General features: G+C 40.8%; 1 protein-coding gene across 3 annotated transcripts in view; it reads right to left on the reverse strand.

Moving 5' to 3' along the window:
* Positions 1 to 277: 277 nt before the first annotated feature.
* LOC108966598 (adenomatous polyposis coli protein) overlaps positions 278 to 26,857 on the reverse strand; it is a 29,808-nt gene continuing 3,228 nt past the window's right edge. For all 3 annotated transcript variants that reach the window (XM_018929593.1, XM_018929601.1, XM_018929607.1), the window contains exons 2-6: positions 7,909 to 12,091; positions 7,157 to 7,850; positions 6,798 to 6,954; positions 3,811 to 6,710; positions 278 to 3,611 (exon numbers count right to left, since the gene is read on the reverse strand). In XM_018929593.1, the coding sequence (XP_018785138.1) occupies positions 2,018 to 3,611; positions 3,811 to 6,710; positions 6,798 to 6,954; positions 7,157 to 7,850; positions 7,909 to 11,938 (9,375 nt within the window). In that variant the 5' untranslated portion in view covers positions 11,939 to 12,091 and the 3' untranslated portion in view covers positions 278 to 2,017. The remainder of the gene's footprint in view (positions 3,612 to 3,810; positions 6,711 to 6,797; positions 6,955 to 7,156; positions 7,851 to 7,908; positions 12,092 to 26,857) is intronic.

Below are 26,857 nucleotides of genomic sequence, written 5' to 3' on the forward strand. Positions count from 1 at the left end.
ACAAATGTTTGTTTTTTACTTTATATATATTTATTTATCTATTACACACAATAAATATGAAAAATATTTTTTTGAGCTTAAATTGTTTTTAGAATTTTCAAAACTACTTTTTTTGTGTCGCAATTTGTTTTTGAGACTTTCTGCAATAAAAAAAATTAGTTGTTGCTAGCTCATACACCATACACCATTTGAAAAACCCACCAATTGTGCACCAAATTCTTGCAGCATATTTTATATATATTTTGTTTTTGCATATTTATGTTGGACAATAATAAATAATTGTTAAACAGCCGCCTATAGACTGCACACTAGTAAGGAGTACGCGCTAAAATTAAGTAAAAATGAACGAGCCAAAACATTTTAAAAACAATAAGGTAATTAATTTGGTTTCAATTTAAGGCTGTTTTGTTGAGCGCAAACATTGAAATAGGTTTGAAGAGGAATTTATGGAAAATTAAAAGCATTTCAATTAATTTATGTCAGTCTACACTAATAAATCATTAAAATGCTTTTAAATTTTTCAAAAATAAAAAGGGTTAGCTTTTAAAGAATTCAACAAAAACACAATGGAAACTTGTACTTCGAAAACTGGATTTCTAAGCATTTTAATAAATTAAAAAATAATTAGAAATCCAGCGTTTCTGCATTCGATTGTAAGGCTAGTGAATTTCAAATTCAAATTTATCAAACTGCATATTGAAATGAAGACAATTTAGCAAGAAAAATTTGTCTATTTCAATTTTTAAGTCTGATAAAGTATGAAATTAAACGCTGAAACCAAGCATTGAACACATTTCAATAATTTTTGCTCAACAAAGTTTGCGCATTGTGTGGTAACTAACATATTAAAGTACCATATATGTACTAGGTATATTCCAGTTAGTACAGACAAACCAAATAATATATGCCAACTGTGTAATTAATACCAAATATAACAGCTTTACTCACACACAAATATATTTTTAGTCATTAACTAAGCGCGAAAAGCATATTTCTATTATCGAGTTTGGAAAAAAAAACCTTTTCCTCAAATGCCGAAGTATACGAAGACACGTTGTTTGCCATTACGGAAGCAATTAAAATTTGGCATTTTAATTACCTGTGAATCATTAATTTAGCGATAATTCATTTTTGTGCACTAATGGAGTGTGATTAAACTTTTGCTTAGCAACCGGCTGTTAGGCACACTCACACACACACACAACGAGTGATTAAAACGAGTGTTGACAAGACAGTAAGTGTACCGGTTTTTGACGCAAACTTTCATTACAAATATTCGTAATAAAATCAATGTATTTATTATTAAATAAATGTTTGATTATTTGTAAAGAACGCACTTTCTTGCTATATTTTTTCTTCTGGCAAGAATTTACGTAAACGCTTACAAGCGATCGATAGCCAGCAAGCATGCGCATTTATATGCGTTGCATGCAACGAACGTTTACCGTTATCTCTTATCAAAATTCTATGCTTTCGCAAGTATTTCATTAATGCTTACATAGTTATACATATATATATGTACATGTTCTGTATATATTTGACTACTTGTGCGCGCATTTAACGCGCGGCGCTGTCCCATTTTTCGTATTTTCTAAACTATTTTATAATTTGGCCTACCATGCAGTGAAATTAGTCGCCCCCAAACGAATTGTGTGTAGTGTGAGAACATTCGTGATTTTTGCTTTCGGTCCTTTCTTTGTATATATTTACTTCACTACTTTGATTAGATACTAACTTAAAAGAGATACTTAAATGCGCTTAAGTGCTTAGTTTTGACTAACTGATTTGATTGATTTGCTAAAAGTTGTTCAAATGAGGGTTTTTGTTATTGTTCTTTTGCGTTTGGCATAAGTTAAACGCAAATCGGAGAGCAGAAGCGCACTTAGCCACCAAACAAATATTTTTCTGATGTCGCGTCGCTCAAATGTCTTTACTTGACATTACTCCCCACGGCGCCGCACATTTTTTACTATTTGAGCATTTTGTGCATTTTCAAGCCAAAAATTTTACACGAAACTTATTTTCTGCCTCCGCGCTGCGCAACTGACATGCCACCTCCAGCATTGACTGCCATTTTCGGTGGCACATTTTGCAGCGCGCCCACGTCGCCATTCGGCGTGTTATCAAATGTCGAGCTACGTATCAGCGTTTGTTTCTTTTGTTGTTGTGGCGCAGTCGTGCGCGCCGGCAATATTGTCTTCGGCGCATTTAACGCGGGCGACGACTTCGTTTGCTGTGACTTCAACTTACTCACCACGGCCGCTGAGCCGCGTGCAATATTGATGCGCGGCGCTTTGTACGGCTCTTGCTGCTTGCTTTTAGCATCATTGACACGCTTCCAAATGTTGGCGATGCGACTTTGCGCTTGATTGATTTTCGCTGCCGCGCTCTTCGTGGCACTCGCCGCCGCTGTTGCGGCTGTGTCACGACTGTTCAGATTAGAGTTGCTGCGCGTTGGCGGCGTTGTTGCTGATACGCGTGTTATGCGCGCCGCGCTGCTGGTCACACGTATGGCCGCATTGCTGTTCGAACGCTGCGGCATGCTGGCGCTTGTAGTCGCGCCGATAGTGGCGGTGACTTTGCGATGTTTGGGTGAATTGGTTTTTGTTGCAATCGGTATTTTTCGTGTAGTGGCTGGCTGTATGAGCGCTGTGTTGGATTTGGAAGCGGCCGCGGCGGTTGCGCGTTTTGTTGGTAATTTCGAAGAACGCTGTGGGCTACCGCCCGCAGTTGTGGCAGCCTTCGGTGCAGAAGATGCCTTGACTTCCGACACAACAACCGGCACCTGACATGTTGCAATGGTTGGCTCCTCCTGCACGAAGGTACCCTGTCTTTCCAGAGGAGGTGGTGGTGCCACGTTGGTTTTTGCGTCCACGTTTGCGTGCGTCTGCGCTTTGTTCGGTGACGCCAAGCGTGTGCTGGCGGTCTTGGCCTGCGTTGTTGTTGTTGACTGCTGCGTCAGCATTTTATTTGTAGCGACACGTGTCTGCGGCGATATGGTACGCTGATACTGTATGCTGTAAGGTGAAATGTAGGCCGGTTTCTTGCGGCCGCGCACAATTTTCGCCTGGTCGTCAGCGGCATTGGCGACTGATTGTATGTCAGGTATTTCAATAGGTTTGGCGATACGCGCACGCGCTGGTGTCTTTACTACAGATTGATGCTCTGAATCGCTTTCCTCTTTTGCTTCTTCTTCTTCACTTCGATCAGCATAGTTTTCACCACGATTGTATGCTTCTTGTTGATCATGACGCGACTCTGTGTCCGAATTTTGATCGCCTTCCATGCTGGTTAAGCAGTCACCACCATCGGGAGCTCCTCTCACCTCGGTGGTTTCTGCTTCTGGTGCGGATTTCAATGTATGAATGGGCATATTAATGAATTTGAACTTATGTGTCAATTCACGTAGCGAAGACATATTTTCCGAAGTGCAGTCGTCTGTGGAAGTCAAAGAATACGGTCCGGCAGATTCATCCGCGCTGGCGTTGATCTCTTGCGCTTCCAGTTCATTGCTTGTGATTGTGGTTGTCGTTGTGGTTGTGGTTTCAGTTGTATAGACAATTGTTTGCGTTCGATAGCGTTCGGCATCTGCTCGTCGGCGGCTGCTGGAGCTGCAATCAAAGTAGTTCGATAAAATTAAAAATTTAATTGTAAGCAATAAAATGAACGCGCTAATTTTTAAATGCGCTTACATTTAGGCAACATTATAATTTAATTCATATAGGAAATGTACACGAAGTCTAAAATTGTAAAGTTGACTCCATTTGAGAACGAAAAAAACATTCCTCGCATAACGTGCTAAAAACTCACCTGCCATTAGTGGCACCCTCCGTTTCGATGATTTCGATCTGTAACGTTTCGTCTGTCATTTGTGCCTCATCAAGCTCCAAACGCCGACGTTCCTCCTCATTTACTACCGCATTCGAGGATATCGTGTAGGTACGATAGCGATCCTTTGCCACTTTCCGCTTCTGTTTAGGCGTCAGTGTGCGTTTTTCACCATTCGGCGGCGTTGGTGAAGCAGCCGATTTTTGTGGTGTCGACTCGGCAGAACTGAATTCATAATCATCGGTTGGCAGTGGTGTACTGCCGGCGCCACTATGAAAAGAGTTTTCTTCTACATCCATATCGTGCGGCATGGTTTCGCAGCAACTTTGCAGCGTAACGGTATTATCATCATAGTCAGCACACTCCATTTGTCCACCCGCCGCTGTCTCATAATTCGAGGCAGCCGATAGAGTTGTAGCCAAACTGCATTCGCCGTCTGCCACCTCCGATTGTATGCTTGCCACACTGATCATGGAATCCAATAGTTCGTCCATTAATGATGGCGGCTTGATGTTCTCCAACATATTACAACTGGAATTTACGCTTTCCGCGCTGCCGCTGAGATGAGCAGGCAGTTGGCCTAGTGCGCGTTTCGCGACCAAACCATGCGGCAGCGACTTGCGTGGAAACTTCGGTGAGCGCAGCATCATTTGTGGACTTTGCGGGGTGCTACCGCTACGACGCTGCAGCACACCAAGCGAGTGGTATGTATTGGAAAGTGACTCCTGCTGGTAGTAGCCAGATATGTTAAGCGATTCCATACCAGAAGGTGGACGTATGTTCTCCAAATCCAAACTGTTCATGCTAAATGTCAAATCGATGCTTTCATCATCGTCAGCACTCACCCTGCCACCATGCTGTAGATTCTCAGCTAGAGCGCGCGCTTCAATAGCAATGATGGTGGAGTTCGTCATTGCAGCAGCGGCTGCGGCCGCGGCGGCTTGTGCTGCTGCAGCAGCTGCATTGCTGTTACTGCCATACAACATATGATGGCCGCCGCCCAGAGAAAGCGCTGCTGATTGTACAGCACCGCCCAGCTGGAAGTTTAGGCCGCTACTGGTGGTCGACTCTTGCGTTGCAATATAACATGGTATATCCAGGCTGCGACCTTCATTCACCAAAGTGTCGGTTTCGGTTTCCGTTTCCAATGAACTGGGCTGTGTAGCGGTTTCAGCGCGTTCCAGTAGCAAGAGGGACGGTTGCGGCTGTTCTTCATTTATTGGTGTAATTTCAGCAAAATCATGCAAATCCTTGTGGTCCGCCTCGGTTGCCTGGTCTGCATCATCATCATCATCATCATCGTCTTCGTCGTCATAGTTTAATGAAGCGATAACAGGCGCGGTGACGCTGACGCTGGGGAACGAGACATCATCATTGGGACAGGTATCCTCGTTCCAAGTGTTGTTGGAATTCGAGTTACCGCCGATGGATATACTCGTGCCAACAGATGTCGCACGCTGTTGCTCAGCAGCAATGCAGTCCGCAGTTACAGTAGTGGCATTGGTACGTAGTTGTTCTGCTGAAGAGACAAACTCCAACGTTAGCCGCTCCACGGACTTTAACATTAAATCGGGATCCTTGTGTTTTTGCGATGTGGTAAGTGGCGGCGAAGAGCGCGATTGACGCATCTCCAGTGACACTGTGGTCTCTATAATGAACGACTCATTCGAATCGTCGCTGGTTGCAGTGTTGTCTAGCGAAGTAGATAGACTATTTAAGTCGTCCGGTTCCGGCTCTTGCTCTTGCTTATACCCAGTACTGTTCGTTTTCTGTTCGGTTGTTGCGTTCGCGTGATTTGGAAGATTTGCGTCGCTGGGTGCTGTGATGGTGGTGGCCATCGCTGGATTTTTTACTGCGTCTATGATGTCGACGCTGTTGGTGTCCCTCACTTCCCAACAATTCACGCTGTTGCACGTGTTGTTGGTGTCGTTGCAAATGTTGTTGTTGCTGTTGCTGCTGATGGTGGTGCAGTTGCTGTTGTTGTAGCCGGTGTTGTTCGTCTTTGTTACGTCTGGAGCTGCTGTGCTGAGCACATTTGAGGATAAAGTAGCCGCGTGTGGGTGACACAGCGCCCGTGCAGCTGCAGACGTAGCCAGCACGTTTTTTGACCCGGTCCCAGTGCTGTAACTGCCATCGCCCGCATAAAATATTGGCATAGACATTGAATGTGCGCTATTGTCGGCAGTGTATCTGCCAACGGACGCGGCCGCAGCACTACCGCCTACACTCCCGGCGCCACCGATAGCATTGTTGCCGATCTTCTTCGAAATGCCAGTGTTGATGCATTCCAACAGCAATTTTTCATCTTTGCGCTCGCGTTCGCGTAAATGACGATTAACCGTTGTGGTTGTGCACGGCAAAGCCGTGGACGTATTGGTCGGCAAAGGCGCTGTTTTCGTCTGCTGATACAATTGCAGCGGCAACGAATCGAATTGTTTCAAATTCGGATTCGATTGCGTGGTGGTGCTGTTGCCACTGCGTCGATTACTCATTAGATGCTGGCGACGGTGATTGCCACCGTCACGTGTAGGCTTATGCATTCCGGTGCGTATGCACAGCTCAAAGAGTGATTTGGCTTGGTTATCATTGGAGTCGCTCGAATCCACCGAACTGTAAGAATCATTGCCATTTTGATAGCGGTGTGCTGTGCTGGAAGTGTGACCGGCATTGCGGTCGCTTGTGTGTTGTTGCTGTCGTTGGTAGTGTCGTGCTGTGGCGCTGGAATTGAGTGACGATGACGAGGTGGCCGCATTGATGGGTATTGGCTGTGAAGCGGACAGTGATATGCGCTTATTGCGATTGTTGTTGTTATTGTTGTTGGTAGACGATGTGCTACTAAAACCAAGATTCGATTTGGGTCTATTGCAACCAGCGGCAATAGCCTGTAACGCGGAGCAAAAGTAAAAAATTTCACGAACAGTGTTGTTGTTAATTTATTTGTACTGCTATGCATTTAATTCATTACTCACCTGACTTAACAAGTTCGTATCGTCTTCAGAGTCGATGGACAGCGAACTAAGCGAATCATCCTGCCATTTTTGTTCCAAGCGCGCACTCTCTTCTGGCGCTACGGACTTAGCCCGCGGAGCCTCTGCAGCTGCAGGCATGTTTGGAGAGTTTTCAGCGCTAAATTTTAAGAAAAAGATAATAAATAAATATGGATTATTGAATAAGTGAAAAATTATGGAGCTTTTGCTTGATAATATGAGTAAATTAGTTAATTGAAACAATGCTTGAAATATTAAAAATTAAAAAAGGCAGACTTAATTCGGATCATACAGACCACAGTCGGGTTACTGTTGTTGTTTTTGGTGGTTTATTAACTCACCTCGCATTGCTGCCCTTTAGCGTCACAGCGGGTCCCACTAAACTAGAGCCTACAGTCAGATTAGATAGACCCGAAGCCACAGAGAAATTGCAGGGTGAATCCTCCACCAAATATTTACTCATTTCATCTGAGACAGGTAAATATGGCGGCAATGCGGTGCCACCACGTCGCAACATGGCTATGGGATCGGCCGTCGTTGCTGGACGCATCGGTCGCTGTTGTGCCACAGTGGCGTGATTTGAGTGTGTTTTCGTTTGTGTATTCGGTTTTTTCATACCGACTTCAATGCATTGCTGCAACAAATCGAATGATTGACCGGTGGCACCACTCTCCGAGGCATTTGATGACACGTCATCCGACAAGGTAAGCGAGTGTCGGTTATCGGCTGTACCGCTAGTTGTGGCCGGCCCTTGTGGTTCCTTCAATTCATCCATATTATTGCTGGAGCAGATAGATAAGGCTGACAAATTTGTATTACTGCCAACCTTTGAGAGGAACGCCGGTGTATCTTCGGTATAGTAATGCCTCGGCTCATCGGCGGGTAACTGTGCGTCTCCAACGGCTTGGTTGCGTGCTGCACGCGCCATTGATTTCTTGGACGCGGCAGCTGTTATGGTTGTGCGATTCATTCCCATATTAATGCAATTGGCGAGCAGTATGTCGTCGATGTTGTTAGTCGACTCCTCTTCCTCACCTGTTATAAAGAATGTAAGAAAGTTATATGCGTTCTAATAAGAGCAATCGCAACAAACCTTCGGACACGATAGCGGGCTGTGTGTTGTTCTCGCCCTCAATGGGTTGCCTCGATGGTGGCAGGCTGTTTTCATCATCCAGTATACTCAGGTTGCTCAGACTGGTGCGGCACGAGAATTGCGCCGGTGTATTCTCAACATTGAAAGTGCTCAAATCATCTTCGAAGACGCTACGCAGTGGTCGTTTTGTTTCCTCGCCCACAGCAGCATTACCGCGCAGCCCGATGCCAGCACTAGCGCTAGCAATGCCAACAGCGGAACCACGTGGTGCAGCTCTCGGCGAAACGCCCTGCAGAAACGCACCAATGCCACTCCCGCCGCTGCTGTTCACTTGTCCAGCGTTGCTGTGACGACGTGGCGATTGGGGCATGCTCTGGGTAGGTGAGTCAGGAATTTCGGACGGTGAAATGACGCCGCTTGCCAGGCGACTGAAGTCACTAACTACCGAGCTCTTGTCATCGCAAACACCAATCTCATCCTCACCTTCCCCGACCAGCGAATCCATCGAGCTGTGACGCGAAAACATTAGCGGCGTCTCCTGTGCCGAATTCATTGTGGTGGCATTGCCACTACTTTGCACCACCGGCACATTGACATGTGTCACAGGTGTGTGAGCATTTAAATCAGCATCAAGTTCATTGCTACTTTTTTTGGCTGAATTGTTGCTGGCGGTTTTAGTATGTGGCACTTTAGCCTCTTTATTCTGAGTTTGTTGTGTTGGCGGTGATTCATCCAGACTGCTGAGCGATTCGTAACGACTAAAATAGCCGGGCGTGCCCTCTTCGCAATAATTGATGGGCTTTTCGGGTGTATAGGAGCCCGAACCATAAGCGGCGTTACCCTGTACGCCGACATTACTGTGCATCTGTTGTACTCTTTGGTATTTCTTCGGCTTCTCTGTGGGTTTTGTAGTCTCTGCTGTTGCGGTGCTTTCAGACTTGACTACCGCTTGCCGTAAGTCCGTAACTGAAGCAGCATTGGATATAACGTAAGGTGTGTCCTCCGTTTGGTAACATTTTACGGTATCCTCGAGTATAAGCAGTATTTCGTTACCATCGCTTACTGCTGTCTGTGCGCGATTCGGTGCTGTTGTGCTGCCTTCGACTGCGCCGCTTCTTTTAGCAACATTACTGCTGCGGCCCGCCTGCTCAGAGGGTAACACGTCCAATTCGGTTTCAATTTGATGCTCAGCATAGCGCAAGCTGAAGTCTGTCGGCTGATCTAAATCAGTTTCCTGATATGTGACATTGGTGTTGTTAGTGCCCGAGGCCGGCTCTGTTGTGAGCTCGTTCGACGTTTTTGCATCTTTTTCGCAATATTTGGCCGAGTAATCGATGGGCTGCTCCACATCTGTGGACTCTGCATCATTTTCCAGCGAGTACACTGTCACTGCCGCAGCTCCGCTGTATGGCAGCTTTTTACGATTGGCGTCTGATGCCGAATGGGAGCGCATCAAATTCTCGTATGCAGTATCTGACTTCGCGGAAAAGACTGAGTCGCGACTTTCACTTTTAGTTAGCATGGCGGAGCGCGTAAGTCGCACTGAAGTACCGGGCGGCACAGCACTACCTGCTGCGGCGACATAACGCTGACGATGCGCATGCATTACGACACTCAAAGCGGTGTGTTGCAGCAGTTGACCATCTTCTTTTGCTATGCCACCACTTCCACTGATGTCCAAATTGTCACAGGTCTCAGCATGCTGTTTGCCGCCGAGTTCTTGTTGTAACGCTTTTTGTTTGCGCACATTTAGCGTTGGGAGTTTTCGTAGACCCATCGAACGGGCGATTGGATCTAGTTGGTTTTGACTCTGCACTGCCGGTCGGAAGTTGAGTAAATTCTTAAGCGCTGAGGCGCTGCCTTCCGAGATCATGGCGTGTTTGGAGTGTATCAGTGAACGAAGCATTGGTACTGCACCGTTATCCCAAAGAAATTTCTGATCCTCCGGGCAGCGCGCCGATAGATTCCACAGTGTGCCGCAAGAGTTGCTCACCACCGTTAAGCTCTCGGATTTAAGTTGCTGCAACAGTATCGAAAGACAATTGCGTTCCCGTAGTATTTGTCGGTAGTGCTCGCGCACTGCGATGTGACTAGAGACGTTACGTAGTATGCCACCGGCATTTTCGATAATCTTCAAAGTTTTACTGGGTCCCTCATAGGTAAGCATGTCGACGAGAAAGGCGAGCGCGCCATCTACCGCACAGAACTCCGCCTTATTGGTGCTGCAATGCGCAGATAGATTCCATAAGGCCGACAATATCGCCTTGAGCGTGTTCTCACTTTTGTTTTTCATAGCGGCGTTCGCCAAAGCCGTCACCGTGCCAATCTCATTCAGCACCGCCTTCATATTGCTGTCGGCACGCCACGACAGATTACGTAATACGCTGGCAGTTACCTGCAGTAAATCGTCAGGTGCCGAGTCCAGCTGTGCCACCAAAGCCTCCATAAATAATTTCTGACTGCACAAGTAAGCCTTGTTGTGTTCATCGCCGAATGTGAGATTTGTAAGCGCCATAAGTGCGTAACGCCGCAAGGAATTGCAACACTGATCCTCCGGTTTCGGTCCGTGCACTGCGTGATCCAAATGCACTAAGTTCGGTATTGCCTGCAGTGCACCCAGCTCGCACATAGCATGACGATGCTCCTCGTCGAAGCTCACCTTCATCAATGACGATATCGCCGCCAGCGGATGCCGTTCGGAGTCATCGGCAATAGCTTCGCCACCGCTCTGCAGCAGCGTTTTCAAGAAATTACAATAATCCAATATCTGTTCGAGCAAACGCAACACTTTCGCCTCACGCCTTGCAGTCTTCTCATCCACATGACTGTGTACGACGTTGTGCAGTGCCATGCTGGCGCACTTTCGCACACTATCATCGCCATCGGAGTGCATCATTTGCACGAGCAGCGGTACACAGCCGGCACGTCGCAGCGCAGTGCATGTTTCGGGCGTGCGCGACAATTCAAGAAACTTCTTTGACATCTCCGACGGGTCATTGGAGCCCAACATCGAGAGCAGCGAGTACACACACTGCACTTTCGGACCCAGCCGGTCGCCATCGACAATGTCATCGACCCCTAGCGCGCAGCTGCTATCGCCAACACCACTTGTGCCGCCGCCGCCGCTGGCATGTGCCATTGGCAAGCTGCCATAAAGTCTGTCAAAGCTGCAACTGCCGCTGCCACTGCTGCTCGCCCAAGCGCCACCTTTCGGTATGCTGCGCTGCAGCGCCGGTGGTGGCGACGGTGTTTCGGCGCTGTGTAGAAAACGCGACAATGTGTACGAGGAAGTAAGCTCCTTGTTGCGCTCACGTGATGTGCGCGAACTCGACATACTGCCACTGTGACTGCCATTACTATGACCTCCGCCACCGCCATAACCGCCGCGATCCAGTGAACTCTTGCGACCACCACCGCCACTACTGCTGCTGCTCTTCATCAATTGGCCGGCAAGGAGTGCGGACTCCTGTTCGTCTTGTCGCTCGAAATTGCGGTCTAGGCTGCGGTGCTCGCGCCGCAAGTCATGGTCAGCGGCGGTCGCCAGCAACATGTAGTCTGGCGGTATGGGATTCTCATCGAGAAAATGCTTTGGTTTCGCAAATGTGTTCTTGCCAATGCCACTTGGCAGATTCAACGTATTATCGTCCTGTGTGAACTCTTTCTTTGTATACCCACTTGCGGCCAACTCATAGTCACTAATCTCACCGTCGCGTTCATACTTTTTATCCATTTTCAATTGCTCACCGCTGCTAGGAACGGCTGTCGTATGTGTGCCACCATCGCTTTTTGCGCCAAAACTTAGCACGCGTTCGAAGTCAGCGACCATTTCGGGTGGCGGCATGGCATCGTCTAGAAAATGTGGCTTTTGTGTGGGCACCTCGTTGACGTCCACATCGACGGCTACATCCACATCGGTGTCATCAATGATGCTGCTGTCGTCATCGTCATCATCCAAATCGGTTGTAGCATTCAATTTGGCCTCTCGCTTATTGCCACGATGTGTGTGTGCCGAGGACGCCGGTGAAAACATTTTTACGCGCTTCTAACACTTTCAGTTGAATTTCGTTGAAGAAACAATAAAAAAAAAAAAATAGTGATACGGGCAAACGCACACGCACGCCTCTCGAGCGTTGGCTGCACAATTCAGTCTAATCTTCCATATCCACCGACGTTGCAACGGCAACTGTAAAGCAAACAGAAAGCGACATTAGGAAGGGTTGGTATGTTTGTGTGTATATATGTTAGTGTAGCGGCTATTTTTAAATGAGTTCACACGTTCATTTATTCCTCCTTTTGCAATTGATCTTTTTGTTTTAGTGAAGACTCATTTCAATTGAATGCGTCCCGAGCATGTACAAGATACTAGAGCACTACGCTGCAACTTACAGCTATGCTTGCTCACTTGCATTAGTCATTCACACACATACACACGTACAAAGTAATTTCTTCGAGTGACTGACAGCTAAACAATTTGCTACATAGAAGAAATCATATAGCGTAGAAGAACCGTATCAAAGGGCCACACAATCAGGGCGGGATGTAGGTAAAATACGACAGACTTTTGGCTGAACTTGTGAGAGATAAAAGGGTGTTTGAGACATTTTTGTGATGACTTCTCGACACCGTTTCGCCTTCTATCAATCCCAGTCAATAGTAGATGAGAAAAGTTAGATGTTTGGACGAACTTGTGAAATATATAGAAATGTTTAAGTAATTTTTTTTAACGACTCCTCAACACCGTTGGATCTTCTTTCGATCGGAGTCAATAGTAGATGAGATGAGGACAGCTTTTCGGCTGAACTTGTGAGAGATAAAGAAGTTTTTAAGACATTTTTTGTGATGACTCTTCGAATCCGTTGGACCATTTACCATTGGGAGATATAAAAGTTTGTAAGATACTTCGGATGACTTCTACAATTCGTTGGACTATCCTAGTCGATAGTCGCATGAAATCGGTTTTCAAATTGAACCGTCATTAGGTTTGACATTACAAGCCGATTAGGAATGCATTTTTCCTACGATTGACTTTTAGTTTCACGACCTACCGAGTGATAGTCAGAAATTCGAAGTACGGATACGTTGTTTAAAGCGCTTTGGCTTTTAAAGATCAAAACGTCATTAAAGTGTTTTTACATTAAGCGCAAAAATTAAAGGCAAAATATTAAAACAACGTTTTTTAAAAATAATCTCTAAGTTGGTAAAAAAACTATATTTTCCAAGGTTTCTTTTGCGGTAACGGTTTGGATAGAAGGACTTAGTAGATTTCTCCAACTTGATTAAAGCGACAGAATACCAACATCGCAATTCAAAAACCCTGTACATTACATCTCTATCCCGCACGATTGTTTTAGTTTTTGTGTCAAAATCCTCTTCAAAGGTTCCCAATTTTGAAAAATAACATCATAAACTATTAATTACTTCATCGCTTATAAAAGTGTCATTAAGGAAGGCAGAGTGATATACTTGAACATACATACATTCACAATAGATCGCTCATCAAGGCAGACATAAAGCTATAAATAATTTAAATATTAGAGAGGTTTAACTATTAAATTCAATTTATGCTTTTCAAAGACCTAGACTATCTGCGATATATATATATATATATATATGTATATAGTAAAATAGCCAATGGTTGGAAATTAGTGATGTGTAGTCGAATTTATTTTAGTAATGAACTAATATTATAAGCTTCTACTTTATTGATATCTTTTTCGACTAAAGTCTGGCTGCGGCATGTAGTAGTATGAGGGTGGAGCTGTTTCTGTCTCAGTTAACTTTGATTTGTGTGTGTGCGTTTTGTTCGCCATGAATTCATTGAAGCCCAAAATATTGAACGAGTTTTTGGTCAAAAAATCACAAATTCTCTCATCAACCACTCTCTGGATTCACCTGATCTATTGCCATTTTATTATTTTTTATCGGATACCCGAATCGATAACGATGGAGTTGAGGTTTCATTGCCCGACCATGAAGAAGTTCGAAAGACAATTAACCGTCTGAAAAACAACAAAGCGATAAGCGAGCTATTTAAATATGGCGGGGAAGAACTAATAAGTAGCATGTATCAGCTTCTTTGTAAAATATGGCCGGACGAAAGCATGCCCGATGATTTGAATTTAAGTTTGGTCTGCCCAATTCCAGTAGACGCGATAGATAAGACTCTTCAATATCGCATATAAGGTTTTATCGATCGTAATATGTGAAAGATTTAAGCTCACCGTCAATAAACTGATTAGAACTTATCAGTGTGCCTTTAGGCCTGGAAAATCAACATCTGACAATAATTCACTATGCGCCAATACCCGTGAGAAGAGGATCGACACACAGCACGTCTTGGTTGATTTTAAATTTGATTTTGACAGCACGAAAAGAAGCTGCCTTTATGCCGCTATGTCTGAATTTGGCATCCCCGCAAAACGGCTGTGTAAACTGACCTTGATTACTACCGAAAACTCTCTCAGAATCGGGAAGGACTTTACGAGGTGCGACATCTTCAATTGCTGGAGAAAATAATTCGAGCTGCAGGAAGGTACAATCTTCTACAAGAATGTACAACTGCTGGCGCACGCCGATGACAGCGATATTATTGGCCATAACGTCCGCTCCGATAGTTTTGATTTTCCATGTGAACGATGACAAGACAAGTCATATTTTCTGACATCAAACAAACGGTGGTCGAATTCACGACGCTTAAATTCATACAAAGATGAATAGAATATTCCAAATGCGCCTCCGGCTTYAGTTTTGAAAGTATATCAAAGGCATGTCCAAATGAGGAGCCAATTTGAATCGCTTTTGGTTTGCTAAAAAACTTTTCTAAGTGAAATATGTTTTTAAATATGTATGCATATAATATATATGTAACCATATATTATATATACATATAAGTGTAAAATATATGAAACAAAAGCAAAAAAGCGAAAGTGAAATGTGAACGAAATAGAAAAACATAGAAAGTTGAAAATCCACCAAAAACACATTTAGTCACACGTTTAATATTTTAATTTGTTGTAAATGTTGTAAAATAAAAACAAACAATAATTTGTTTGACACAAATTTCTACACGTTGCTTTTGTTGTTGTTGTTCGACATGTAATTATGAATAGTTGGCACTCATTAAAGCGAAGAAACGTCAATGACTTCTTCAATTCGCTGAAGAATTCCGAACTGGATTCTCAAGTGCTTCACGACCACTTATCGGATCACGTCAATCTCAATAGTTTATTGTTACTTTGCTGCGCACAGATAGAGGATTTGAAGTAAGCGTGTACACTCGGGTGCATAAGTAAAATAAGACAACTTATTTTTAAAATATAATGAACACTTCTTGTAGTGACTGTGCAATCATATATATAGTATATCACTCAAAACTAAATCTAAGAATAAAAGCATATTTTTGTTCTGTTTATCTGTCTGCTCTTTGCTTACAAAATACATATTGAATTTGCATTGTAGTGCATGGCAGCAGTTCATTTATTTACGTGCAGATATGTGTTCTATGTGTTCTTGTGGAACTAAATTCTGATACTGTTTCGACTACTAAATGAGGAACATATTATTTCGAAAGTTATTTGCTTCAAATAATTTAGTACTAAGATATAAATTAGACCAAAACCTCGGAACCTCATAACATAAGTTTTGTATTCAAAATAATAATTTGTCTCTCCAGAGGTAGGATGAGCTTCATGAACCTAATTGTAACAAAGTTTTGATAACAGTTGTGGCCAGAAACAAGTTGCAGTTTAATACGAAATACATTGTAAGAAAAAGTACCCAGATATTGCATGTCAAACTTATAAACCCATCTCTCATCGGCAGTTATAATGCTCATGAATGTGGAATCGGAATTCGCAAGCGCACAGGGCGTACAATGCTCACTGAGTTTTTTGTAGAGGTTCATACGTCTAATTAAGTATATTTTAACCAGCCTACTTAATTACGATCAGAAATATTTCCTTGATTCGGTCGTCCATCATACTCTCTTAATTTTTAACTAATTAATTAAAAAATGCGGTTAAAAATAGCAGAGGATCTCGCCAGCTCTTATGCAGGGTTTGTCCGGAAAGGAACAGGAATGATTTTCTTCCGTCGCGACTGTACTTCGGAGCTTGCGCGCACCGACTGGATTCCTAACACACGATTGCTAACGAACAAGCGGCTGATCAGTTGGTCAGCACCTGGAGAGTCAGGTCAAACATTTTCGCCGACGTGTTTCTGTCAGTGGTGCAAGCCGAAAACTCGGTAAATTTGCGACAAAGACGTTTGATATGATCAAGCCGGCTTACCCATATGTCGCTTTAGCAAGAAGTGGTGTGTTTCTTCAGTCTCACACGTCGGCGTCTCCAAGCCCAAAAAGAGAAGAATGAGCAAATTCAAAGTGAAAACGATGCTATTTGTCTTTTTTGACATCAAAGGCATCGTTCACCATGAATTTGTTTCTCCTGGACAAACCGTCAACGCCAAGTTTTACGTGGAAATCCTCAAGAGACTCAAACGAAGGGTCAACCAGGTCCGACAAGACATCGAGCCGATTGGAAGTTGCACCACGACAACGCCCAGACTCACACCGCCTTTCTTGCGAACAGCTTCCGCTGAAAAGGCCGATGATAGACAAACATTTTGAGACGAAAGAGGGGATCCAAACAGCATGCATAATTCTAACGATTGGTTCAATAAATTTTTTTAAATCGACTCAGTCCCATTACTTTCCGGACAAACCCTGTAGATCGGCTTAACAAGTTTTGATTACATTTTGGTTAATGTTTTTGGTATGAAGCGCGTAAATGCTACAATCGTACAAAAAAAAAAAAAAAACAATACCTGAATTTTTTGCAAAAAGGGTTGGCATATTTGTATTGATTCGAAAAGAGCTTATTTTGAAGGTGACAATATAAAATTGTATTAACACACATCAAAATGTATCTTTTGGTCAGTCCGGGTCAAACTTGATCAGATGGTATACTGCAAGCCTCTGATTTAGATACTAGTATACTTTTTTTTTGCAGTCCGGGTCAAATTTGATCATATAGAAATTGGTAATTATTTTTTTTTGTCAGTCTGGATAAAATTTGATCATATAGAAATTGGTAATTAGTTTATTTTTGGTCAGCGTGCGTCAAATTTGATCATATAGGCATACATAGGTACATTTTTTTTGTCAGTCCGGGTCAAATTTGATCATATAGTACACTGCAAGTCTCCGAGTTCGAATTTAGTATAATACTTTTTTTTTTTTATATATTTTTTAACCAAGAACACTTTACTTTTAATTTCTAAAAAAAAAATGTTTTTTTTTTTTTACCTTTGATTTGGCATTGTTTAGATTTATGTAAGTACAAAGAAATTAATTAATTTCATACTAGCAGAGTTATAAACACACACATATATTTTTCTTTTAATTTTTTATAATTTTTTTACAATACTACTATTCTAAATGTTTTCAAAACACTTTCCCACACACACTCGTTTGAATAAAAGCTCACTCCCATAAATTATAGAATATATTATTGTTATATTTTTAATAATATTGCCACAAGCCAATGTATATTAGTGATTTTTGGTTATAAATATTGACATGTAAATATGTACATCTGTATGAATGCATATCTATATCGCACGATGTCATCACAACAACTGCACTGCACAAGTTTAACAACAGCGCCCACTTACGAAAATTCTGATTTTAATTTATATCAATTTTAACATTGAAACGAACTTGGAATTATTGTAACACGAAGCAGCGAATTTACATAAAGTTTCAATTGACACGATGGCCGTGCGGCTGCCAAATATGAACATATGTTTCATTGTTTGTTTGTGTATGTGGCAGAACAAAATTTGAATTGATGTAAAACAAATATTTAATCAATTTACGAATTGTGAGCGTCCAGCAATCACACTTGGCACTTCACTTATGTTGCACTAGACACACACACACATACATGCATGTGAGTATTGAGGATTGGTAATATAATATTTATGATTTTTCGGTTCTTCGGCACTCATAGCTCGGCGCAGACACTTTGAATTATTGGCGGAGAACTGAAATGGTCACGAGTAGTGATTGAAAATGTGGCGCACACGAGGCTGTCGCTGCCGCTGCGGTGCTGTTGCTGCAGCTGCTGAGTGTGCGGTGAATGCAACTATTTGCAGCAAAACCGTTAAAAGCGAATACATACAAACACACACACGCACATACATGTATCTGAGCAATGGAAAAGCGCTGTGCAGCGATGCGATTGGATTTGGCGCGATCTAGCGGTTGCAATGCTGCCAACTGCAACAGTGTTGATATATATGTATGTGTAATTGTATGTGAGTGTGTGTGTGTGTGTGATATTGACGAGGTGCGATAATGTGTGGCGCATGCGCATTGTGTTCATATTTGTTATGCTTCTTTTGTGCAATAAACGAAAGGTGCTACTGCCGCTACTCTTTATGTTGCAGCAACTAATAAAGAATACAATAACAAATATGTGCAAACTCATACATGCAAAAACTACAAGCATAACAGAATGAATCCACAATTCTGCTACTACAACAAAAAAGAATTCAAAATAGTTGTTGTTGTTTTTTGTTGTTGCTGCTGTTGATTTACTGCATGCAATCCGCTATGAATGAATCCACCAAAAGTTGGGAAATCAACTCGTACGTATGTATGTATATGTATGACTACAACAACAACTGCAAGTAGAATCGAGCCACGCGCGATATCAGTATCAGCAAGTAACAACAACAAGGCAAACAGCAAGCATACATGTTTATTGCCACATGTTGGACTATCACAATATTTTATTGTATCTAGCATAGTAACAACAATAACAACAACAATAATAACGTCAATAATAAAAACAACAGCAACTGAAACAATAATCGCAGCCGTCACTATTAGAAAGTCTCACTGATGAAGGAGTTTCCAGTGCATGACTGGCGGCGTCGCTGTCGACGTTCGCATTGCTGTGGTTTTTACAGCCACTTCCGATAGCAGCAGCAAAGCACACGAATAAAAATTGGCTTACTGCAGACGATGTGCCAAAATCATCATCATGACAGTAGTGGACAAATAATAATAAAAACAAGAGAAAACGTTAACTTCTGTTGCACCGAAACTACATACAATGCCCTTCACAAATAAACAAGTTTTCCATTCAAGATCTTGGTTCTGATCGTTCAGTTTGTATGCCAGTTATATGTCATAGTGGTCTGTTATTGACTGTCAGAGCAAATTAGTAAATTCTTGAGCAGGAAAAATGTGTCAAATTTTCTTGAGCAATACCGAAAGCTTGTGCGACTTCTTCAATCTACTGCTGCAGATAATAATTCGAGCTGCAGAGCTGAATAGAGAAGGCACAATCTTTTGTAAGAGTGTACAACTGCTGGCGTATCCGATGACATCGATTTCATTGGACAAAACAACCGCGTCGTTAGCACTGCTTTCTTCAGACTGCATAATGAAGCGAAGCAAATGGGTCTGGTAGTGACAAGGGCAAGACGAAATATCTCCTGTCATCAGACAAACAGTCATCGCTCTCTCTACTTGGCTCCTTCGTCATGGTTGACAGTCATAACTTCGAAGCCGTAGATAATTTCGTCCACCTTGGAACCAGTATTAACACCAATAGCAATATCAGGCTCGAAATCCAACGCAGAATAATTTTTGTCAACAGACGCTACTTCGGATTGAGTAGGCAATTGAGAAGTAAAGTCATCTCTTGACGAACAAAGAACAAACTTTACAAGTCACTTATCATCCTACTATATGGTTCAGAGGCATGGACGATGACAACATCTGATGGGTCGAACGAGTTTTCGAGAAAAAGGTACTGCGGAAGATTTATGGTTCTTTGCGTATTGGCAACGGGAAGTAACGCATTTGTTGGAACCATAAGCTGCAGGAAATATACGACGACATTGGCATAGTTCAGTAAGTTAAGAAACAGCGGCTAGGTTATGATGGATGAAAACACTCCAGCTCTGAAAGTATTCGACGCAGTACCCGCCGGGGGAAGCAGAGAAAAAGGAAGACCTCCACTCCATTGGAAAGACCAGGTGCAGAAGGATCTGGCTACAATTGGCGCCAAATTGTAAGAAGAAACGTCTACGCCAATAAACAAGAAGATTTGATATGGTTCCATGTTTTCTTCTGGCTGTTACAAACTTTTTGACAAATTTATTAAAACCCTGTTCAGGGTATATTAATGTATTAAGTAAAAACAAAAACAATGCGTCACATGCATGCATTGACATTTGCAACACAAATTTATTTGTTACAATTGCTTGTGTCGCTTTGTTTTTGGCATGTTTGGCATGTTTGGCATTTTGAATGTCTGTCAGCGTTAATTTTCTTCATAATTGCCAGCAACTGTCGTCTCACGTTGCATGCACCTGCTGCTACATTACATAGTAATTAATTTTACATTCGCTGAAACGGATACGCATTAACAGTGTTGGCCAACTGTATGTACATACATATGCCAGTACAACAATTTATAGGTGTATAATTTTGGATTGCCTGAAATTATATTGTCAATGTGATATTGAGGTTATGATTGTCTAATTAAGTTTGCGGCAATATCCAGTTTTTGAATAAGATATAGCCCGTGTTGGCTTTAAGTAGATACTGCAGCTGTTAATCAAGCAGTGTCTGCCAGTGTAAAAGTATTCCCGGTTAGTGAGAATGGTATTGATTTTTGAGATAAGTACGAAGATTGTAATACCCAGAAGGAACATGTCCTATGTCTGTCTGTCCGTCTGTACAGGCGCGGACATTTTTCTGTTTTTTTAGAAATTGATTTGATAAGGACACATGCCCCTTTTCTTATCAGGAAGAAGAACGATAATGAACCCCTATAGAATATATCTGCCTTATGTGGAAAACTTTGTTTTTAAGAGAAATCTTGACGAAATTCGGCACAGATTCCAAATCTGAAAGTTTTCTAATTTTTTTGTTTTGTGTTGTATTACCTTACTTAAAAAGTTCAATTCTTCGTATTGTCTACTTTTTTGCTACTCACAGAACCATCGGACTTACCGTCCAGTATAACATTGGATGTTCACTTTAGCTTTTTCAGCGATGATAATGTCATTAATGTCATCTATGCCTGTAAAGCGACGGCTCTTTAAGGTTCTCTTTCCTTTTATTTAATGGAAAAAATTACAAATAATTTAACAATAACCTGTGTTTCATAACAAGTACACTGTGTTCGATATAGGAATAAGATGATTTTCAGTCTATTATATAACAGGTTTTTTTGTCAAAAGCCCCTTTGAACAACGTTTACTAAACGTTCAACTTTATTACGAAAATTTAAGTTCTGTAGGGAATGTATTTTGCGCGCTTCTCTCAACTTATGTGCAACTTTACCCATCTTGAGGCCCAGATAGGCTTTCGAAAAGTTCTAAGAAGATCCGACGTCAAAAAAAAAAAAAAAAAACGGTTTGCCGGTGGAATCATCGCTCCAAACTTCTTAAAAAATGATGCCGACTATTTAATTCCTGAAATGGAAGCTCGTGACCTCAGCGGTATTTGGTTTCAACAAGATGGCGCTACTTCCCACACATCGCATTATTTAGAGAACACTTCGGTGTGGAGATAATTTCATGTTTTAGACCGGTCGATTGGCCACCAAGATCGTGTGGGATCACACCGTTAGTGTGCTTCCTGTAGGGTCATGTAAAGTCTAAGGTATATGCAGACAATCACAGTTCGATTCAGGCCTTGGAGCAAAATATCACGCATCTTATTCGTCAGTCGAAATTTCGAGTCATCGAAAATTGGACTCAGCGGATGGGCCATCTAAGATGTAGTCGCGGCCAATATTTGAAAGATATAATCTTCAAAAAATAAATGCCAAAGAATGTTCTTTTGAATAATAATAAACACACCCCATTTAATTTGAAATTTCTGCATTTTTTTTTTTTAACTAGGGAACCTCGAAATGGATCTCAGCCATCGAAACCGAAATGTAGCAACTGAATCATTAGCAAAATATTTTATGCCCCTAAAATAAGAACAACCAACGTAAAACATTGTCCCAAAGGGACGTTCATATAAATCTGGGAAATCACTTATTTCCTGAGGCACTGGATGGAGCTGTCGGTTGGGAGATGAAAATACATTTTATTACAAATGAATTTGTGGGAAAACATCAATAACAAATGCTGTTAGGAAAGTCCCATTGCTTTCATAAATGACATAAAAAATTGTGTAATTTTTCTTTAACGACTTTTACAAGTATTCACATATAAGCGATTTTAACGACCCCTGGAAAATATTTTGCGAATATTATTATCATCAATGTACAAATGTAAATGTAAAATGTATATTATTTTAATTTTGATTTATATATTATTTTCACATTTCTATTGCCTCTGTACGTAGGCACAATATATTTTTCGGAAGAGGCAGCAACTAGCGTGCGCCCACATGGGACCACAAAGAAATGTATACAATAAGCTTATATTCGCATGTATTTCTAGGTGCATTCGGCTTTGAACGATGCGAAAAATAATATCATTGCATTATAACTAGGCAAATATACAAATTAATGTATGTATGTGTGTGTGTGTGTGTTCAACCTGTCACTGCACTCCACGCGCTGAAAACGCTGGTAATTTGCGTGTGTGTTCAAGAGGAAAATAGTTGAACTGCGTCGTCTTCTTGGCCATAAGCTCGCGCATATGAGCATATGTACATGCGCCTATGTATGTACATATGTGTGTATTATTTGTGTAAGCGCATCGGTATCCGTTGTGTGGGCACAAAGGGAGCGCTATAAATTCACAGCTTTAAAATAGCTAAGCATGCCTACACATGAATGTACATATGTAGCCAGGCATGTATAGACGGTAGTTTGTGCGGCGAAATAAATAACATTTGAACATTGATGCAACGATTTGGAAACATTTTTCATAGAAATGTTAGCCTTGACATTCGTGCATGCCGCATTTCCGCCGCATTCGTTGATAAAATACGCAGCTGCTCAATGCTGTAAATATACGCCGTTCAGTGGGTGGCTGGGGTATTCGGGCTGTGTGGGGATTCCATGCATGCATGTAAATGTAGCACAGACTTAAACGATACCGGAAATGTATGTTCTGAAATACTAGAGCTTAACATTTTATGGTACAGTTGTTTGGAAATTTTTTTTAAAATATTAATTTTTGAAAATTTCTTTTAAGGATGTATTAAAGACATGTATCAACTTTTATAAATCACAAAGTTTGTAACACACGGAAGGAAACATCGGAGACCCATAAAATATACTATGTAGTATATGTATATAAAGGGTGATCCATTTCGAGGTTCTCTACTTTTTTGAAGAAAAACCACGGAAACGTCTAATTTAATGGGGAACGTTTATTATTATTCAAAAGAACATTATTTATCATTAATTTTTTGAATATTATCACTTTTCAAATTTTGCCGCGGATGATGGTCCAATTTTTGAGGACTTGTTCAAGCATTTCGACTGGTAACTGGCGAATAACACGCAGGACAAAGTCTAACGGTGTGATGTCACAAGATTTTGCTGGCTAAGCGCCGGCCTAAAACGTGAAATTATCTACTCGAGGAAGTGTTCTCTTAATAAATCCATTGATTGATGCGATTTGTGGGAAAGGGCGCCGTCTTGTTGAAAATAAAGGTCGCCGAGATTACGAGCTTCACTTTCATTCGGTTATCATGGCGCGATAACGGTCGCCATTGACGGTTACGTGCTCACCGGCATAATTTTCGAAGAAATATGAACCGATGATTACTCCAGTCTATAAGCCACACCACAGCGTTGTCTTTACCCAAATGCGGCAATTTTGCTTGTTTACATACCCATTGAGTCAGAAATGGGCCACATCGCTAAACAAAATTTGGCTCGACAACGTCGGATCTTCTTAGAAGTTTTCAAGAGCCCATAGAGCGGCTTCAGAACAGGATTTTTCGTAATGTGAATTAATATTGGGGCCTGCAAAAGCTCTGTTCAAAGTGATGCCGCGTGACTTACAGGTACAAACAAAAAAAAATAAAAACGAATTGATGATTCTGAGGAGTGTTTGGAGATGTTTAATTGTAATAGAACCGAATTTTTGCGTCTATATGTGACAATGGATGAAACTGAGCTGCATAATTTCACACGGGAGTCCAATCGACAGTCAGCCAGGTGGACGTTTAGGTTTATCTTCAGGCTAAGGTTAAATACAATGGAATTCCTCATAACCAGACACGCACCGTCGAATTATATTTGTCCGTTTATGGGAGCTGTTTACGTATGAGGGCTTGGCAAAAACGCGTGCTTAAAATATATTTTTAGAGTCAGAAGCTGCAACTCAGAATGATACTTCTACTGAAAAAAAAGTCTGGCAGGAGTGAATGAATAACAATTATCGCATCAGTTTCCGTTCAGTCACGTGACCATTTTGCGTACTGTCCGATTATGGGAATTGATTTTGTATGAAAATATGAAATATGAATATTTCATGACATTTTTCTGTTTATGGGAGGTTTCTGGAAAAAGAAGGTATGTTGCTATATTGATCTAAACTTTTACATACAACCTTTCTTCCAAAAAAGCCACTCATTTGTCGGAAACGTCGATATCTTACATCTATATATAGCATATAGCTGCCATACAAACGAATCAATCAAATACTTGAACGAAAACATTTTATTTGAGAAGATATCTCCACGCAATTTGTCATAGAAAAATTATAATCTGCGAACAAGCCCATACAAATCGAGCGATCAAAAGCTACAAAGGACTATGGTGGCGGGCTCACGGGTTTCAAAAAAACGATATCTCTTATTGTCTTATTAATTTTTAAACACTTCGAAAATATAGTCCTAAATTTTCAATTTGCTCCGAGTAATATTTTCAGAGACACAGCCTTGAGAACTTGTGCGCTCGAGGCTTGCTAGGCTAAGTGCGCTGTCTTTAAACGCGTTTTTCTCGAAAACTACTCAATCGATCTTCATGAAATTTTATATTTTTACATTTTTTTTATTTTTGGGATATAACTCCTATCGCGAAATTTTCATTTTTTTGTGAAAATGTCTGCAAAAAAAAAAAACTATTGAAGAACCACTAAGGCTGTCTCTTATACACATCTAGATGTGTATAAGAGACAGGTATAAATAATTTATATTACTTTTATTTTGAACTTAAACGTATTAATTTTTAATAATAGAAATAAAAATTTAAAATTTATGTGAACAAAGTGCTTCAGCCGCTAGAATATAATATTATTGCTTATGTGTATAGTCATAAAGTGGTTTTTATTATGGTTTACCAAAGCGAAATATTGTAAGGAAATATGTAATAGGAACTATTTGTGTGCATACAAATTAGATAGAGAACAAATTTATGATGCCAAAAGTACATTAAGTACATTCATACCATACATATATGATATATAGTCGAAAGTCGTAAAATGTATATTGAATGACAAGAACATGCCTATTATTCTTTTTGTGGCAAACTGTGGCAAACTTTAGCCGAAATCTCAAAACATTTTAGTATACTAAGTATAAGGATAGATACAGAAATATGTTTGTATAAGTATCGTACGAACATCTACCGCATTTAGGCTCTTTGATATCACTATTCTACGTACATATTTATGTATGTACATATATACAACCAAAGAGCCTAATAATTTGCGAGTGCAGAACTATAACATATTGATTAATGTAGATATATGTATTTATGTATGTGTATATATATTTTGGAGTAATGACCTCATTTCAAAGCACGCGAAATAATTTCGAGAAAATGAGACAACTAAGTATTTTTCTTGCGCTGACTGAATGCTAGCTAAACTTTTCTATTATTTTTATTTTTATTGACTAGACCACTTGAAAAAATTTTTAAAGAAATATTATACGTAAATTCATACATACGTCATAGTGTTTATTATTTTAGGCAGAGGATATACATAAATATGTAGATAGTGCTTGCGTATGATTGATTTTACTTTTGTTGCTGTTGTTGTTAGTCAATTGTGTATTGAAGTCTTATCAAGCGTGAGTAATTAGGTTTTATAAGCTTAGAAATCAAACTAGTTTCGATTGGATTGGTTTATATGGAAATTGACATTATATCATTGGTTTGCAGAAGATATGTTAAATATTGAGGTCAATATTTTTGTTGTTTAGACATTGTAGAAACAAATTTACATGTTATGTATGAAGTTACCAAGGAGGCTATGTTTTTGATTTGTTTAGTTTCAGAAAAGGTAAATTTATCAAAATCAGAAACAAGCAAAAAAAAAACATTTAGAACATTTTTTAAACAATTTATAATGATTGAAGGAGAATTACTTCTTGGTTAAACAAATTTATTATGTGCATATATAATAAAATCTAGCTTAAACGGACAGTGGTGGGACCAGCTTTTCTGTCCGGTTAATAGAGTTTCTTTTATAAACATCAAAAAATATTTCGACCGGACAATGTGTACAGTTTTCAAAAAATCGATTTTTTTAAAATTATTTTATTAAATTCTACAAACCCTCTAGAATATTTTCCTCAATTTTAAAGTTGATCCGAATAATAATTTCGGAGGAACAGCTTTGAGAACTTATGCGCTCGAGGCTAGCTAGGCTGAGTGCGCCGTTTTTTTTTTTTCGAAACTCTGTTAACCGACTTAAAATGTTGGCAAAATTTCTCGAGAATTACTCAAACGATCTTTATAAATTTTTACACAGGTCTTTGAGAAAAAAAGACTGGGCGAAGGATTTTTTCCCATTAGAACTAAATTTAGAAAAAAAAAATCACAATATTTTTACAGAAATTTCTTTATTTGTAAAAAATGCTGCTAAAAATTCACTTTTCATTTTTTTTTCTACGTCCACATTCTAAGTTAAGGTCTTAATTAAATATTTTTTCACTTTAGACGTAATTTTTCCGAGAGGTCACCGTATGGCGTCGTAATTCTCGAGATTAAAATATTTTTTT

This window comes from Bactrocera latifrons, unplaced genomic scaffold, assembly GCF_001853355.1.
Source record: "Bactrocera latifrons isolate USDA-ARS-PBARC rearing strain unplaced genomic scaffold, ASM185335v1 scaffold_10, whole genome shotgun sequence".
NCBI lineage: Eukaryota > Metazoa > Arthropoda > Insecta > Diptera > Tephritidae > Bactrocera > Bactrocera latifrons.